Source organism: Pseudophryne corroboree, chromosome 7 (assembly GCF_028390025.1).
Source record: "Pseudophryne corroboree isolate aPseCor3 chromosome 7, aPseCor3.hap2, whole genome shotgun sequence".
Lineage (NCBI taxonomy): Eukaryota > Metazoa > Chordata > Amphibia > Anura > Myobatrachidae > Pseudophryne > Pseudophryne corroboree.
The window spans coordinates 218886188-218900777 of record NC_086450.1 but is presented as its reverse complement, the minus strand read 5'-3'; the positions used below and the strand labels follow the sequence as shown (position 1 = coordinate 218900777).

At 38.0% G+C, this 14590-nt stretch overlaps 1 protein-coding gene across 1 annotated transcript in view; it reads left to right on the top strand.

Annotated features, from left to right (window-relative positions):
* The first annotated feature begins 359 nt into the window (after window positions 1-359).
* The window catches only part of CNTNAP5 (contactin associated protein family member 5), a 737066-nt gene continuing 722835 nt past the window's right edge, over window positions 360-14590 (top strand). Inside the window, exon 1 of the mRNA XM_063933980.1 lies at window positions 360-727. Within this exon, the coding sequence (XP_063790050.1) occupies window positions 646-727 (82 nt within the window). The 5' untranslated portion in view covers window positions 360-645. The remainder of the gene's footprint in view (window positions 728-14590) is intronic.

Here is a 14590-nt window from a genome sequence, read left to right as displayed (position 1 = left end):
GAGCCTCTGAGCAAGGATATGTTATGTAGGAGAGGATGCCCCTAATTAGTTCAGTGTTGTACAGAAATACAGCCTTGGATTGTGACATTTACTATGTAGAAGGCATCTTGTGACATCATATAAACACCTCCGGGTTGCAGGTCTTACGTGACAGCAGTCACAGCATCTGCTTTGTGATACATGCAGAAAGGCGTTTATAACACCAGTGAAAAAAACATTATTAATAATAATAATAATAATAACAACAATAATTATATATTTAAAAAAAAAAGCAGAATTCTGGCCAGGACTTCATCCTACCAAAGCAGCTCCTGCACACTGGAAGTAAAGAGTCGTCTGCAGCTGCTGCTGCTGCTGGTGAGGCAGTGGGTGTAGCTTGCTCCGGGATTGTGGGTGGAGAGCGCACTGTTTGCCTATAAGGAGCTGTCCACCATCTCGGTGCTGAATCTCTATTCAGCTCTGTAGGCTGCATTCCTCTCCAGTTCGCCTGGCCGTTGGATGTGTCTCTTTAAGGAGTGTGTGCAGGGAATGTCTGCAGCTGAGCCTGGGGTGACTGGATGCTGCTGAGCGCCACAGGATTGTCTGAACGCAACACAGAGATCTGGTATAATTCACACACAAACTGTGTCACTTGGAGCGAAAAACATGGATTCAGAAGCAAAACTGTTTTGTGCTTTTCTATATGTCTTCTCTGCTACATGGCATCTTGGATCAACAGCTGTAAATTGTAAGTACCAATAGTGTAGAATTATGCATATACAGACGTCAATGTGCCGTGCTTACTGAGCAGAGGGGTCTTTCACGATTGGGGGAAAAGTTAGTTACCTTCGTGGACTCAGCTTGTGAGCAACACGATAATTTCTAATTGGTCTAGGGAATTTGCAGGCTTCATGTATTTCGTTTAGCCGTTTCCCATAGTTATATGCTATGTAGCTGTGTCAGATAGAATGAATTTAATGTCTCTGGTACATATACAATTGTGTCTAAAGGATGGTTTCATTGTAAAATATTTACTGTACATACTGATTCATATGATTTGCCTCAGCTACTATCTGGGACAGTGTGTACAGAACCAGCGATATGGTCACAAAGACAGCAACAGTCATTTTCTCAATTTAAATAATTATTTGTGTATATTCCTGGAAATTGAACTGAGGGCATCTCACAAAAAGATACTGAGCAACATTAATATTTGCACATATCAATAATGACTGACACCTTGCTCTTTAATGATCAGTTTGCATTTTGCACCCGTTGAGATCCTTAGAATAACGTCCATTTAAATTGGTTGCTTTCATACAATATATAGACTGATTTGTGGTTGATGGGTTAACAAATTGGACTTTTTAATTTAAACCCTAGAAAGACAAACTCCTTATGTTACTGCACTGGGTGCAATTTATAATTGTATATGCTACTATAGGTTATTATGCGTCTGAATAGATAACTAGGATGTTGATGCAATAGATCTTGTGTGTGTAACTCCTCAAAGTTTAATGTGTGGTCGAGTTCCCTTCACTCCTGCAGCCATGGCTGCTCCTGCTGCTGCTGCAGTCTGAGCCAGGGGACAGAGTTTGGCATTCTAGAGGCACAAACGCAGCTCAAACGCTTGCTTCCAGGTCATGTGTCCTCTTGAAGCTGTGAAACACTTTAGCTATAGCACATACATGAGAAGGGGCATGGTATAGACAGAACATAACAAATACATTTGTTTTATTGGAAGACATTACATTAGCATGCAATCACTGAACTAAACTTTGTCCACTAAAGTCATAGGTACTTCAACAGAGTCAAGACATCGATCCATAGTAACAAGTAAGATGTCTTGTGTGTAATTATCAGATGACAATCAAACTGCAGCACTTAATGTTTTGGAATGTACAAATATATTTAGCAATTTGTAGGATTTGATCATTTTTTACACTGACTTTGTACGGACTGAACACTAGAGGTCAGTGTTGCTCTTTTACACGATCATGTAAAATTCAACAAACCACAATGAAAACACAGAGGAACAGATTACACATTGGATAAAGTATCGACAGAAGAGAAAAAAATAACAGATGCATTTTATCTTAAGTCATACACAGCAAAGAAATATTAAATGTGATATATATTGTTATGCTGGGAAAATCTTAATATGACACTTTTTACACCCAGACATGGATATTAACACCATACTATGCAAAAACATAACATATGATCTTGGCTAAGATATAAAACTGTACATAAAACAAAAACCTAAAATGTTACAGCTCAGTAGCATAATAAAAACAAAAAAAAAAAATAGTTTTATATATACACATCACCCATTTCATTTGCAGTCTTCCAAAAATTATTTGCAAGTATGTGATAAGTATTATCATATTAACTTGTCAAGAAGGTAATTACTAGAGAAATGTGCAAGAAAAGCCTCACCCTTTGAATAATTCATTACAGTTTGTTTCCCCATTCAGCTGTGCATTTAATTCCAGATGGACAGGTACAGTGTAGGTGGATAGTAACAAATCCTGCCATTATTTCATAAAAAAAAAACATTATTTGACTATGGAGGCTGTCCTCCAGTCTTCAGGTACCCTTATTCAAGCCAAGAATGGTGTCTATTTGCCTAGGGATAAGCAGTTTGTCTACCGCAGTCTGTACACAGTAAACCAGCTTGCCTAAAATAGGAAAAATCTAAAGTACATTGAACATCACTATGTTGAACTGGTCCAAAAATAATAATAATCATAATATAAAAAAGAACAGTTTGAAAATCATAAAATCAAATAGAAATAAGACCACTTATGACTAAAGACATTTCATTTAATTTTAAACTGTTCTTTACCAGGTTAAGCAAAGTTTAATTAAGTGCAACTGGAAGCTTTAAAATGTTGAATAACATTATTCTGCTATTGGGCATTAGTATTTAGTCTAAAACCTGATATAAGAGCATTTGCAGAGCTAATTATATGTGTATCAATACATGATAGAATTTGTTAGATTACCGGTCCGATAATACTAATATATTGCTTTAAGACTTAGAATAGTATTTGGTTAACTGATATAAATTTTCTTCCACATCTCTTAAACTTGTATTTCATGTATTATAAAGTTTCAAGACAATTTAGTGGATAATTGTCTATGCCAATGGATTTAAAATGAATATACGGAGAACCCCCAAAATCCTACTCTATATTGTAAGTAAAAGAATGAGACACAAGCATAAATATTACTCCACTTTCATTATTTTAAGTATTTTAGTAAATGCAAATCAGTAGTCAAGTGGCAGATATTTTGATATTTCAAAAGTAATCCAAATACCCAGATTCTGCAGCTGAGTCATACAATATATGATATTAAGAGAATACATATTACACAGATCCACATAATGTGTCTCTATTGTCACACATTAGAATATCTGCTGACCATTATACACATACATTTTTCATGGATATATAAATATTGGTATAGGGACAAGTGTGTTTGTTCAGAAATATATAAATACTGGATAAAACAACTTCAAAACCTGATTAAAAAAAAAGCTATACATAATACTCAACAGAAATGAAAATAAATTGCTTTCCATCTCATATTTATAAGTAGTATTTGCAAATGTAAAACATGGCTATGGGATGTTTCATGATTTAAGTTTTATACAGTAGGTCCACACTGTTAGATCAGTGATGACCACTACAAAGGGAAAAGTTACAGTATCATTAAATCACTATTGTATCTGTATCTCCCCTACATGTGGTAACCAGAGCACCCAAAATAATGTTGAAATGGACCGTGAACTTCCCAAAAAACTCTATAAATGAATGAACTAAAATATGTCTGTAGCATTTGTTTTTCCTGAGATGTTTGTTACAACGCATATAAGCAACAATTGCCGATGCCTGTATAAATGTCTTTCATCAATGTTTCTTTCCAGTTAACTAATAAGTTCAGACATATGCGTGTATACATATTATATATATATATATATGTGTGTGTGTGTGTGTGTGTGTGCGTGTGTGCGTGCGTGTGTGTGTGTGTGTGTGTGTGTGTTTGTGTAGAACATATATACAAAGTATTTTACATTAATTTATTGATTGTGATCAGAAAGTAAGTTGTAGACTTTCCACAGTCAACTTTTCCACCAATGAAGCTCTGGCTATTGTCATTCCAGAAAACTATATTACAAAAAGTTGTATGTTTGATCAAAATGTTTGTTTGAAACCAGTCCTCCCACACTATTTTCATAGCAGCCTCCATCATTACTGTGTGATATTATATATGTGTAAATGTTTGCATTAGCTCCATGTAGACTTAGCCCTTCCTACATTAATAATTTTCCATCTCACAGATACAAATAAATTGGATTTAAACTCTTAGTGTTTATATTCTAATGCCCTGATTAGCTACAGGTTGTTGTAACCTCACTCACATCCTTGTGGTCCCCTTATGAAGAATGAATACAATAGCGATTCTGAACATAATCACTTACACAAAACAAGAAAAAAAAAAAAGGTTAATGAGTGTTTTGCCGCAACAATGTATTAGGAAAAGCGTATTCTGCGTCACCAGGTCATTTGGCCAGTTAGATATGTTATATTGTATTTAAATTCCTGACACATTGCAAATGTATGGTTGGCTCTATTAACAGTGAAGTGATGAAAAGTAAGTATGATATAGGCAAGTAACGAGGCAAATGGACTTACGTATTAAAAATGTTTCCTAGGTTTATAAGGAAGGTAATATAGACAATGCACAAATTCCACATAAGTAATGGTCCCTTTATTGATGCCTCAATATGAAATACATGTTTAAAATAATGAGCAATGTTTATTTTCTCATATAAAATGGAAATTAATTTGTTAAATTTAGCATTTACACATGATTCAATACTACAGAAGCAAAGTTAATCACCTCCTGCAAATAGTTTATATAGTCAGTATCGACACATAGACCCCAACCAGATACTGTACTTGCAGTTGCAGGATTGCATTTCAAATTAAGAGATACAGACTGAGCTGGTGCATGGACTGAAATGCATATACAGTATCATAATCTGTGATTGCTACTGCATCTGCACCTCTTGAAGCACTTGGCTCATGCCAGGAATATATCTGACTGGATGAGTAATGCAGACTGAAGACAGGATTACAGGCCACTGGCAGATACTGTAGCATCGTCGATTGTTTACGTAGTCCAACACCAGGACTGATTACCATGTGTATTGTCTAATCCTCATTTCCCACAATGTTCCAACTACAGTTAGAACCCAGTGTGGCATTTGATCATATGCATAATTGTTAACTCTTTTAGGTCCTTGGAAAGCACTTATTTCTCCCTGATGCCTCAAAGATTTTCACATTTAGGTTCACTGGTGCCCACTATATAGGAATATAATCAATGAAGGTGCTCAAATATTTTTCAGTATTAAGTACTTTCAAATTGTATTGTTAAAAATTCTACCTTTGTTGCAGAAACTACAATGTCTTTTATAATAAGTACCTGAATTTATCTGAGCATTGTGACTTAATTTACATATCAATAGTAATGAATCTAAGTAGAAATATAATGAGATCACTATATCAGTTAATAATACAATAACATCATTTTAGGATAATATGTGGTTAGATTTTCAGTGACAATCAGAGTTCCGATGACATTTTTCACATCCAACAGATGTATTTTATTCACAAAGATGAAAACAATGAACTTTCATTTGTTTCCTTGTTAACACATTATGGTGACAAATAAGGTTTTGGGTTTTTTTTGCTTTATAGGGACTTTTATTTTTAGTTGCTACTGGCCTTTTAAGTGTAGGGATAATAATACTATCTTTGGTATAGCATTCCAGGCGAATTAACAATGACTGTCTTTTTAGATTTGTGTATGCTGTCTCACAGCTAGACTGTCCCTGACAGTATTTTGCTGTAATCTATATAAAAAAAGTAATGTTATCATGCAGTAATTGGTGCTCACCATTGAGAGGAATGATGGACTGCTGGCAGTCTCAAAGATTAAGGGCTCATGCAGACATGTTCGACCAGTCTGTTTACACACATGTACATGGATGCACAACTGTGGAGTTGTGGTTCAGTTTCTGTTACTGGGTTGTAAGCCTGCACTACCCTGTATCCATGTACAGTACCATGTATATACAATGTAGCAAGCAGGGATATGTGGGGAGGTAAATGGCTGGGGAGGCACTGGCTCGTATGAACCCAAGAGTTTATAACATTACAATTGCAAATAAATAACTTAAAGTAACATATCATAAGATCTATTGATAAGCAGCAATATAAAAACTACTATATAACATTAAAACTACTGATAAATAGCATAACATAAAATCTACTGATCAATAGCAACATAAAAACTATTAGATAACTAATACTAACACATAACATAAAACTATCCATAAAATAATATAACATAAAAGCTACTGATAAATAGCATTACATTTACAATAGATAACATATTATAATTACTAATGATCAGTTGGAAAACAGTTTAATTGAATATTATACTGTAGAAACAATTAAGGGAGACAAATTAGAAGGGAGATTGGCTGCATAAGTTTCCGTAAGTGGCTGGTGTAATAGACAGCCTGAGGGCTCCTTACTATAAAATGAGAGTTTGAAACAGGTACTGTATAATGTTATAGAACAGAGAGAAGTGACCAGGCACGTACATACTAATACACTGGATTTTACTCAAATAATACTGTAAATCAGTAAATTGTAGATACACAAAATTAGATTTTTAAATAATAGACAAATCAGATGACAGAGAGTCTTGGAAATGTGGGATTTACCAGACTGAATTATGAGATATTAATTATTTTAGGATGTGTAGCAACCTTCTGGAATAAGAAGAGCACAAGACAGGTGTCACAGATGGGGGTCCTGTTTTTGAAGAACAGCAATTATTTTTCCCAACATGTGACATACAGGCACATACTTATTCCAATTGAATGAGAAAAAAAGATGTCTTCAGGAGTACTGTATTAAAGAAAGTGACAGGCTGCCGATAGCTAACAGAGTCTTGGAGAGGATTCCTCCAAACCTCTGCCACCTCCCCCATTACCGTATTCTTACAGTCTAAACTAAAGGGAAAATATATTCCCCCTTCTGATTTAACCATTTCAGCACCAGGATGCTTGAGTTGAGCAGGGTTAACTTTTTCTTTCATTGTTTCCTCCCCCCTGTAAAATTTATTTTTCTCCTCACCACCATTGGGGGAGAAAGCTGTTTTGGGGTTTTTTAGGGGTGGGGGTTATTTATTTATTTTATTTTATTTTTGTGGGGGGGTTGTTTATTATGATTTGTCAACATTCTATATATTGAATTGGGACATCCAAACTGAGAGAGGTCTGTTTTAATCTGCTCCTGGAAATCCATGGGATAGATACTGCACCTGGAAATCTATGGGATAGAAAGAGCTCAGAAAAGCCATCGCCCTCTGTGAGTGTATTTTAGCTTAGCGAACGAAAGGATCGCAGAGTGGCTACAAAAAAAAGTTGTGCAGTTTCAGAGTAGCTCCTTACCTACTCAGCACTTGTGATCACTTCAGACTGATCAGTTCCTGTTCTGACGTCACAAACACGCCCTGCGTTCATCCAGCCACGCCTGCGTTTTTCCTGGCATGCCTGCATTTTTTCGAACACTCCCTGAAAACGGTCAGTTGACACCCAGAAACGCCCACTTCATGTCAATCACTCTGCGGCAGCCACTGCGACTGAAATGCATAGCTAGACCTTGTGTGAAACTACATCGGCCAGGGTGAAAGTACGTTGTGCGTGCGCATTGCGCCACATGTGCATATGCAGGAGTGCCTTTTTTTGCTTCATCGCTGTGCAGCGAACATTTTCAGGTAGCGATCAACTCGGAATGACCCCCAATGTTCCATTGATATAATACTTTGAATTCTGATTTTGCTTGACCATCATTTGAAAATGTGCATTTCATAATCATATAGTGATATGGTGTTGGTATAAGAATGGAAACAGTTATGGCCAAATAGTGCTAGTGACATTTTATGCACAGATTGTGAGTTTTGAAAATGTTGATAATCTTGGTTGTTTCTTTAACATTGTTTATCACATTCACTGTAGTGGTTAACTGCACACTCTAAGACACTACGGGGATTAAAAATGTATGCTTGCATTGCTGGAGTTAAGTGATGCTAACTTGCTGCTAATCTGCTCTGTGACACTAGCCCTCTGCTTCTACTAAAGTTGCTTTATTAAAAGATTATATTGTGTACAGTGCTTCCATTCACATATTTGTTTTCAGGAATAGAGTCCTTTACAGAATATTATTATAAATAGTAAATTCATTATAGTCAAAAAATAAGTACACCTACAGTATGTGGCCTTTTCAGACGTTACATGTATATATAACTTGAGAAAAGAAAGAATAATTATCTTAGACCAGTCCAAATAACTCCAAACACTAATGGATGAAGATAATAATAATAATAATAATAATAATAATAATAATAACTTGACTTATATAGCACTCTTTCTTCAAAAGGACTCAAGGGGGATATTCAATTAGCTGCAGTAATTTATAGCAGCTAATTGATTTGCCAGGTGCTGCTCAGGTAGCCCCAATATCCAGCACTTATCGAGGGTTATGCTTTGGGTGCTAAAATTATCAGGCTAATTGAATACTGGCCAAGGTACTTATCAGGTTGTAAGAACATGATAACACTAATGGTGTTGCAAGGATTAGTTATCCTACCCACGAAGGATCCAGATGAGGTAGTAATTTTAGGCAAATTACCCAAAACAAAAGATAATGCCTACATCAAAATACTAAAATATCAAATACTGATATGGCACAATAGGTTAAGACATGATACTATGAAGAATATATATACAATTACTTTAATATCTATATTAAGTTAATTAGAACAAATGAAAATATTCCAGATCAATTAGTTAATAGCCTTATTAGTAAAACACGGTGTGTCAAGTGCCTTTAGAAGAAGTCATATAAGAGTCCACAACGAAATCATAAGTGTCAATGGAATATCCCCCCCCAAAGAACCACAAGTACCAGAGTATGCTTATACTCTTCAGCAGCTAGTGCAGGGCTAATAAATGAGCCAAGCAATCCAATAAAGTGTCCCTTGGGAAAATCCACCCGATAGAAGTCCCAGAGTATGCATTTACAGTACTTCAGCAGTCAGTGCAGAGCTGATATATGAGCCGGGCAATACAATAAAATGCTGCTTATTTATGGCCAGACAGGGGGGCCTAAGAGTGTCCCTTGAGAAATCCACCCGATGGAAGTCCCAGAGTATGCATTTACAGTACTTCAGCAGTCAGTGCAGAGCTGATATATGAGCCGGGCAATACAATAAAATGCTGCTTATTTATGGCCAGACAGGGGGCAGGTACTATATATACCTGATATCAAATGTCCACACACCGCTAGAAATGCAGTCTTGCCCCTGGGCACACTAGCCATCTGGTGTCTCTCAAAAACCACTGGGTGTGGAGTAACTCTGTGCCCAATCTTTCTATAGCACTCACCACTATGCAGCGTTTCTACAATCACCAATCTCCAAACGTAAAAAGCAGCACTGGCATTTGTATACCAAACCACAACAATTATATGTGGACTCACTAATAAGCACTTCAAATTTGCCGGGTAAGTGTAATCAGAAGAACCATGCATTTTTATTCAGCACAGAACACCAGATGAGGCAGCCTTCTCCAAACCACGTTGCAGGCTCACATTTGGAAACAAACTTTCAAACAGACTATTCTTGAGATGTGGAAAGAGCAGGCATGCAGAGATGAAGGAATCTGATATGGAAGCTGGAATTACTGTACCTATGAACAGATGAGAGATAGTTCTTCAAAAACAGTTTTAACCCAGCTTACGAGTAGATGGCATGCTTAAGATGCAGGAATGGAGGTGGCAGGCCAAACCTGGCTTCTTGAAGACCAAACTAGCTCCAAAATCCATCTAAGAGAGACAAGAGAGCACTCATTTATATGAGTGAAAAATGCACCCATATTCATAGGGATGTAGTCATAATGTCAGCAATTACTATGTCAGCAATTATAACATTGACATTCATAATGTCAACACCACAATGTCAACAGTCATGCTGACATTGCTGAAATGTCAATATGTGAAATGTCAACATTCTGCATGGACTGGCAGTGAACGGTTAGGGTATTGGAGTGGAGAGAATGCATTAGGAAATAAGGGGAAGGTTAGTGGTAAGGGTTAGAGATATATATTAACCTTGAGCCAGAAGTCATGAGTAAGTCACCACTACACCACCAAGAATATTTTGTCGTCATCCTAATAATGTTGACATTTCATCAGTGTCGACATTTTGCATGCAAAAGGATAAAAACAGCGCTACCAGGTGCTAATATTCATACAAATATGCAAATTTTAATAAATGATATTAAATACCATAAACACATACACATAAAATCAAATAAACATCAAATACAAATAAAATAAGCCTCAATGCCAGTAATATGACCAAGGTGATTTTCCATGGACTCTATAAAGGCCAGGTGATGATTAAGAATGTTCCAATGCTTTAACATGCAATGACCATGCACGGATAACCGGTTTATAATTACCAGGTCCCAAGTGGAAAGATAGCTGGGTATTCCACCTAGCGAGGTGAAGATGATTCTGTCCTACGCCAATGTAAATAGTGGTTCTCCCCTTTTATTAAACGTCCACATAAACGGATTCTGGATCGGTCTCCGGATGGGTGAATATTGAATGGGTAAGAGCTCTAAAGACCACTGTGGGTCATCCCAAACATAAATGTCCAAATTTATAAAAAGCAATGGATGGTCGATTCCATGGACCACTGCAGATGCATTTTGCATGGACTGATAGTGGAGGGTTAAGGTGTTGGATTGGAGAGAATGCATTAGGCAAGCAATAGGGATAAGGATAAGTGATATATTCACCTTGAGCCAGGCATCATGGGGAAGTCACCACTACACCACCAGGAATATTTTTTGGGCATTTTAATAATGTTGACATTTCATCAGTGTCGACATTCTTCATATTGACATTATGACCATTGAAGACAATATCTACTGTTTGCAGTCTAAAGTGGAAGAAGGGAAAGCTGACAGCATGCAATGTTCCAGTTATTCATACTGCCCATTTTACAATGTACGACATCCTGTGACTTACAGTAATACTAAATATTAAAGTTAGCATATATTTTACTTTTAATGAATGTTAAAGTCATTTCTGATATTTTACTATAAATTATTCATTCCATCTGCTACGGTTTTCCTCAGATAGAGTTTTTTTGAGAATCCAAAGTTTAAATATTCAGTTTTACACATGTTTGGGGTAAGATTCTAAAGCACACTCTACGCCATTAGCTCTGAGTTTGCCACAATTAACTTCTTTGGGGAATATCTAATGTGTTAACATTAAATTTAGTCTGCCATTAAATAATAATAATACAATTTTTGTTCATACATTGACTATACTTTATCCATAATCCCTATAATCTGCCATAACTCTGATTTATAATGATAGCCATCTTTGCAATGACAAAGTCTATACTTTTTTTTCCTATAAATTTCTTTCAAAATGTATGCAGCCTTTGAGAGGTATCCTATTAACCAGGGTCATTTTTCACACTGAATATATGGGCTTTTATCACAATTTTTGTCCTGTGGTCATTGTGGGGCTATCCAATTATAGCCCATTTTTTCCATGAGAAAATATGTTTTTGCATGGAAACACACTGTGGGGCAGTTGTATTAAACCTGGAGAAGTGATAAAGTGGAAAGGCGACAACACACCAACCAATCAGCTCCTAACTATGAAGTTACAGGCTTGGTTTGAAAATGGACAGTTAGGAGATGACTGGCTGGTGCTTTATCACTTCTCTAGGCTTAATACATCTCCCCCACATACTGTAGGATCTGCAGACAAAAGCCACGGACCTAGGTTTTTCCACTGCTGCGTTCATGTAAAAAATTCTTATTGAGGACTTGGTTTCAAATAGCAGATTGCATGGAGCTCACTATGGGATATGGGACTGACTTTCAGCACTGCTAAATCTTGAAGGTGTCCATTCTTCCCGTATATCTAAATATATAGGAATTGATGAAGCGTGGCACAGGTGGGGGAAGGGGATGGGATGGATATGCAATTGGTGTAAGGAATAGCAATGTGTGTAGTCCCAAAATATTTCTGTACGCAGTATATGTATGATAGAACATGTGAGATAAAGTAAATTGTCTATTTTAAATAGGCAAATATAAATATTAGGGCTCATTCAGATGTGGGTGGAGTTGCTATCACTGCTGCTACCTTAGAAGCAGCAGTGTTAGTGCTGTATGGTAATGCAGCAGGAGGCGTTTATTACAAGCAGATGCCTCCTGCTGCAGTAGGGATCTGACCTGCTTCCTAGGATGCAGCATTGGATCACTAAGAGACCATCATGCGGCTTGAGGCGCCTATGTAACCGAGCAAGCCGCCCATAGCAGAGGCCAGGAAATCTCCATCCTACATCGGAGATCACCGACCTCTTCCCTCCCACTAAACAGCGCTGACATGACTCCATTTTGGGAAGTGGAGGGCTGCCAAGAGAAATCCTGGGCCCTGGTACAGTGACCTCCTGGGGCCCCCCTGCAAGGGGTGTGGCTACACCCTGTTAGTTGCATGGCAATACTACTCTAGGGGCATGTCTAGCACACGAGACATCCCCACTCACATACCTCCCAACATGACCCTCTCCAGGAGGGACAAAATGCTCTGCTTCTGGATTTTTCTCTTAATTTATGATTGCCGGCACCTGTGTTGAACAGGTAATGGATAAGAAAGGTGTTTCACTTCAGGTGATGGCAATCATACAGTAAGAGGGAAGTCCAGAAGCAGAGCATTCTGTCCCTCCTGGAGAGGGTCATGTTGGGAGGAATGCACTCACAGGAGCAGGACATACCTCCCAGCAGTTGGCACAAAAATGTTCACTATTAGGATGGTGGGACAGTCACATAAAAGCTGCATTGGTTGCAGAGCGCATTCCCTGGAACACCATCAGTTTGTGAAAATGGATCCTCCATTGTAATTTTTGGATAAAAGATGCCCTATAGCGTGTAAGTGCAATCACTGTATACACACACACACACACACACACACACACACACACACACACACACACACATAAACACACAAACATATAGTATATGCATAAATGCCACACAACTTTCAGGACTTATTATGATTAAAGTTGAATAAACTGAAATGTTGACTTGCACATTAGTGGTCATCACCAGAATATATTGTTACATTAGTAAGTTCCGAGAGTGCCATGGTATTTCTGCTTAAACTACCTGTCATCCCACTAAGGGAACCCAGGAAATTGTGCAGCATTTTGGACAGAGTGCCAGCCATGATCTATATATATATATATATATATTTAGATATAGATAGATACACACACACACACACACACACAAACACACACACACACACACACACACACACACACACACACACACACGCATCTACTGTATATAGATAGATAGTATGTCTGGGCCCAGGTACTTTTCAGGGGCCGTGGCCTATTCACAGGAGGCGTAGTCATGCACCTTTTGAAAAAATAGCCCTAACATTTTATTTTAAGCACCATTATGGCCACACTCCAGCCCAGCAGTCAGCAGCAGGTGCTGGGCTTAGGAGAAGAGCTGTAGCTGCTGCTGCCAGTTATGGGGGAGGAAGCCTGGGGCCCTCACTGGGCCTGGGTAATTTGTACCCTCTCCCCCCCCTCTCTCAGCACCACTGCCCATTGCTGCCACCTCCCTACCCCCTAAATGGCAGAAGACTGTTAATCAATGACAGTCTGCTGCCATCTTGCTTCTGACATTGCAGGACCCGTTTGTGCATGTGCAGAATGGGTCATGTGCAAGTACAAAGTACCAAACATCTGTACTTTGCACATAAAATAGCAGCAGCAACAGTACCTGAATAATGGTAGAAGCGATAATGCTCTCCAGTTTGCTTGGACTCTTGGCGTAGAAATTACAGTGATGGTCAATGGCAGAGTCACCAATGAGGGAGCTCCGTTGCCAGTGGGTGTAAGGTAATTCTTTAGGAAACCATATGTCATAATATCTTAAAGAGAGGTTTGGTATCTACATACTGCATATAAATTGATATTGTGAGTGTATGGGATTCGTTACCATTCACCCACTTGCAGGTGCCCCTTTTAATATCTCAAATAATATTCAATCTATATAGGGGGTGCTGTCAACTACAGTACACATATAACTGACTGGTTTTCCAAACCAGTCAGTCATAAACTCTTAACCCAGAGATTAAGTTTCCTCATGGTGAGTGCACTAACACTAGTGTAAGTCTCAGTTCAGTGATGTGAGGTGTATAAGGCAGCACCCGCATGCACCGTCCACTTACCGGTAAGTATCTGTATGTTAAACACACTGTTGGGATCAGCCGGGCTTGTTAGGCAGAAATGATGGGCGGAGATTCCGTGGTGCATGCCTGTACCGGTTCAGCTTCTGTAGCCTGATTTATGTGATCCCCACCATGTTTTCCGTCTCCCTTAGTGCCTGGAATCCCTCTAGTAGCAGATGCTC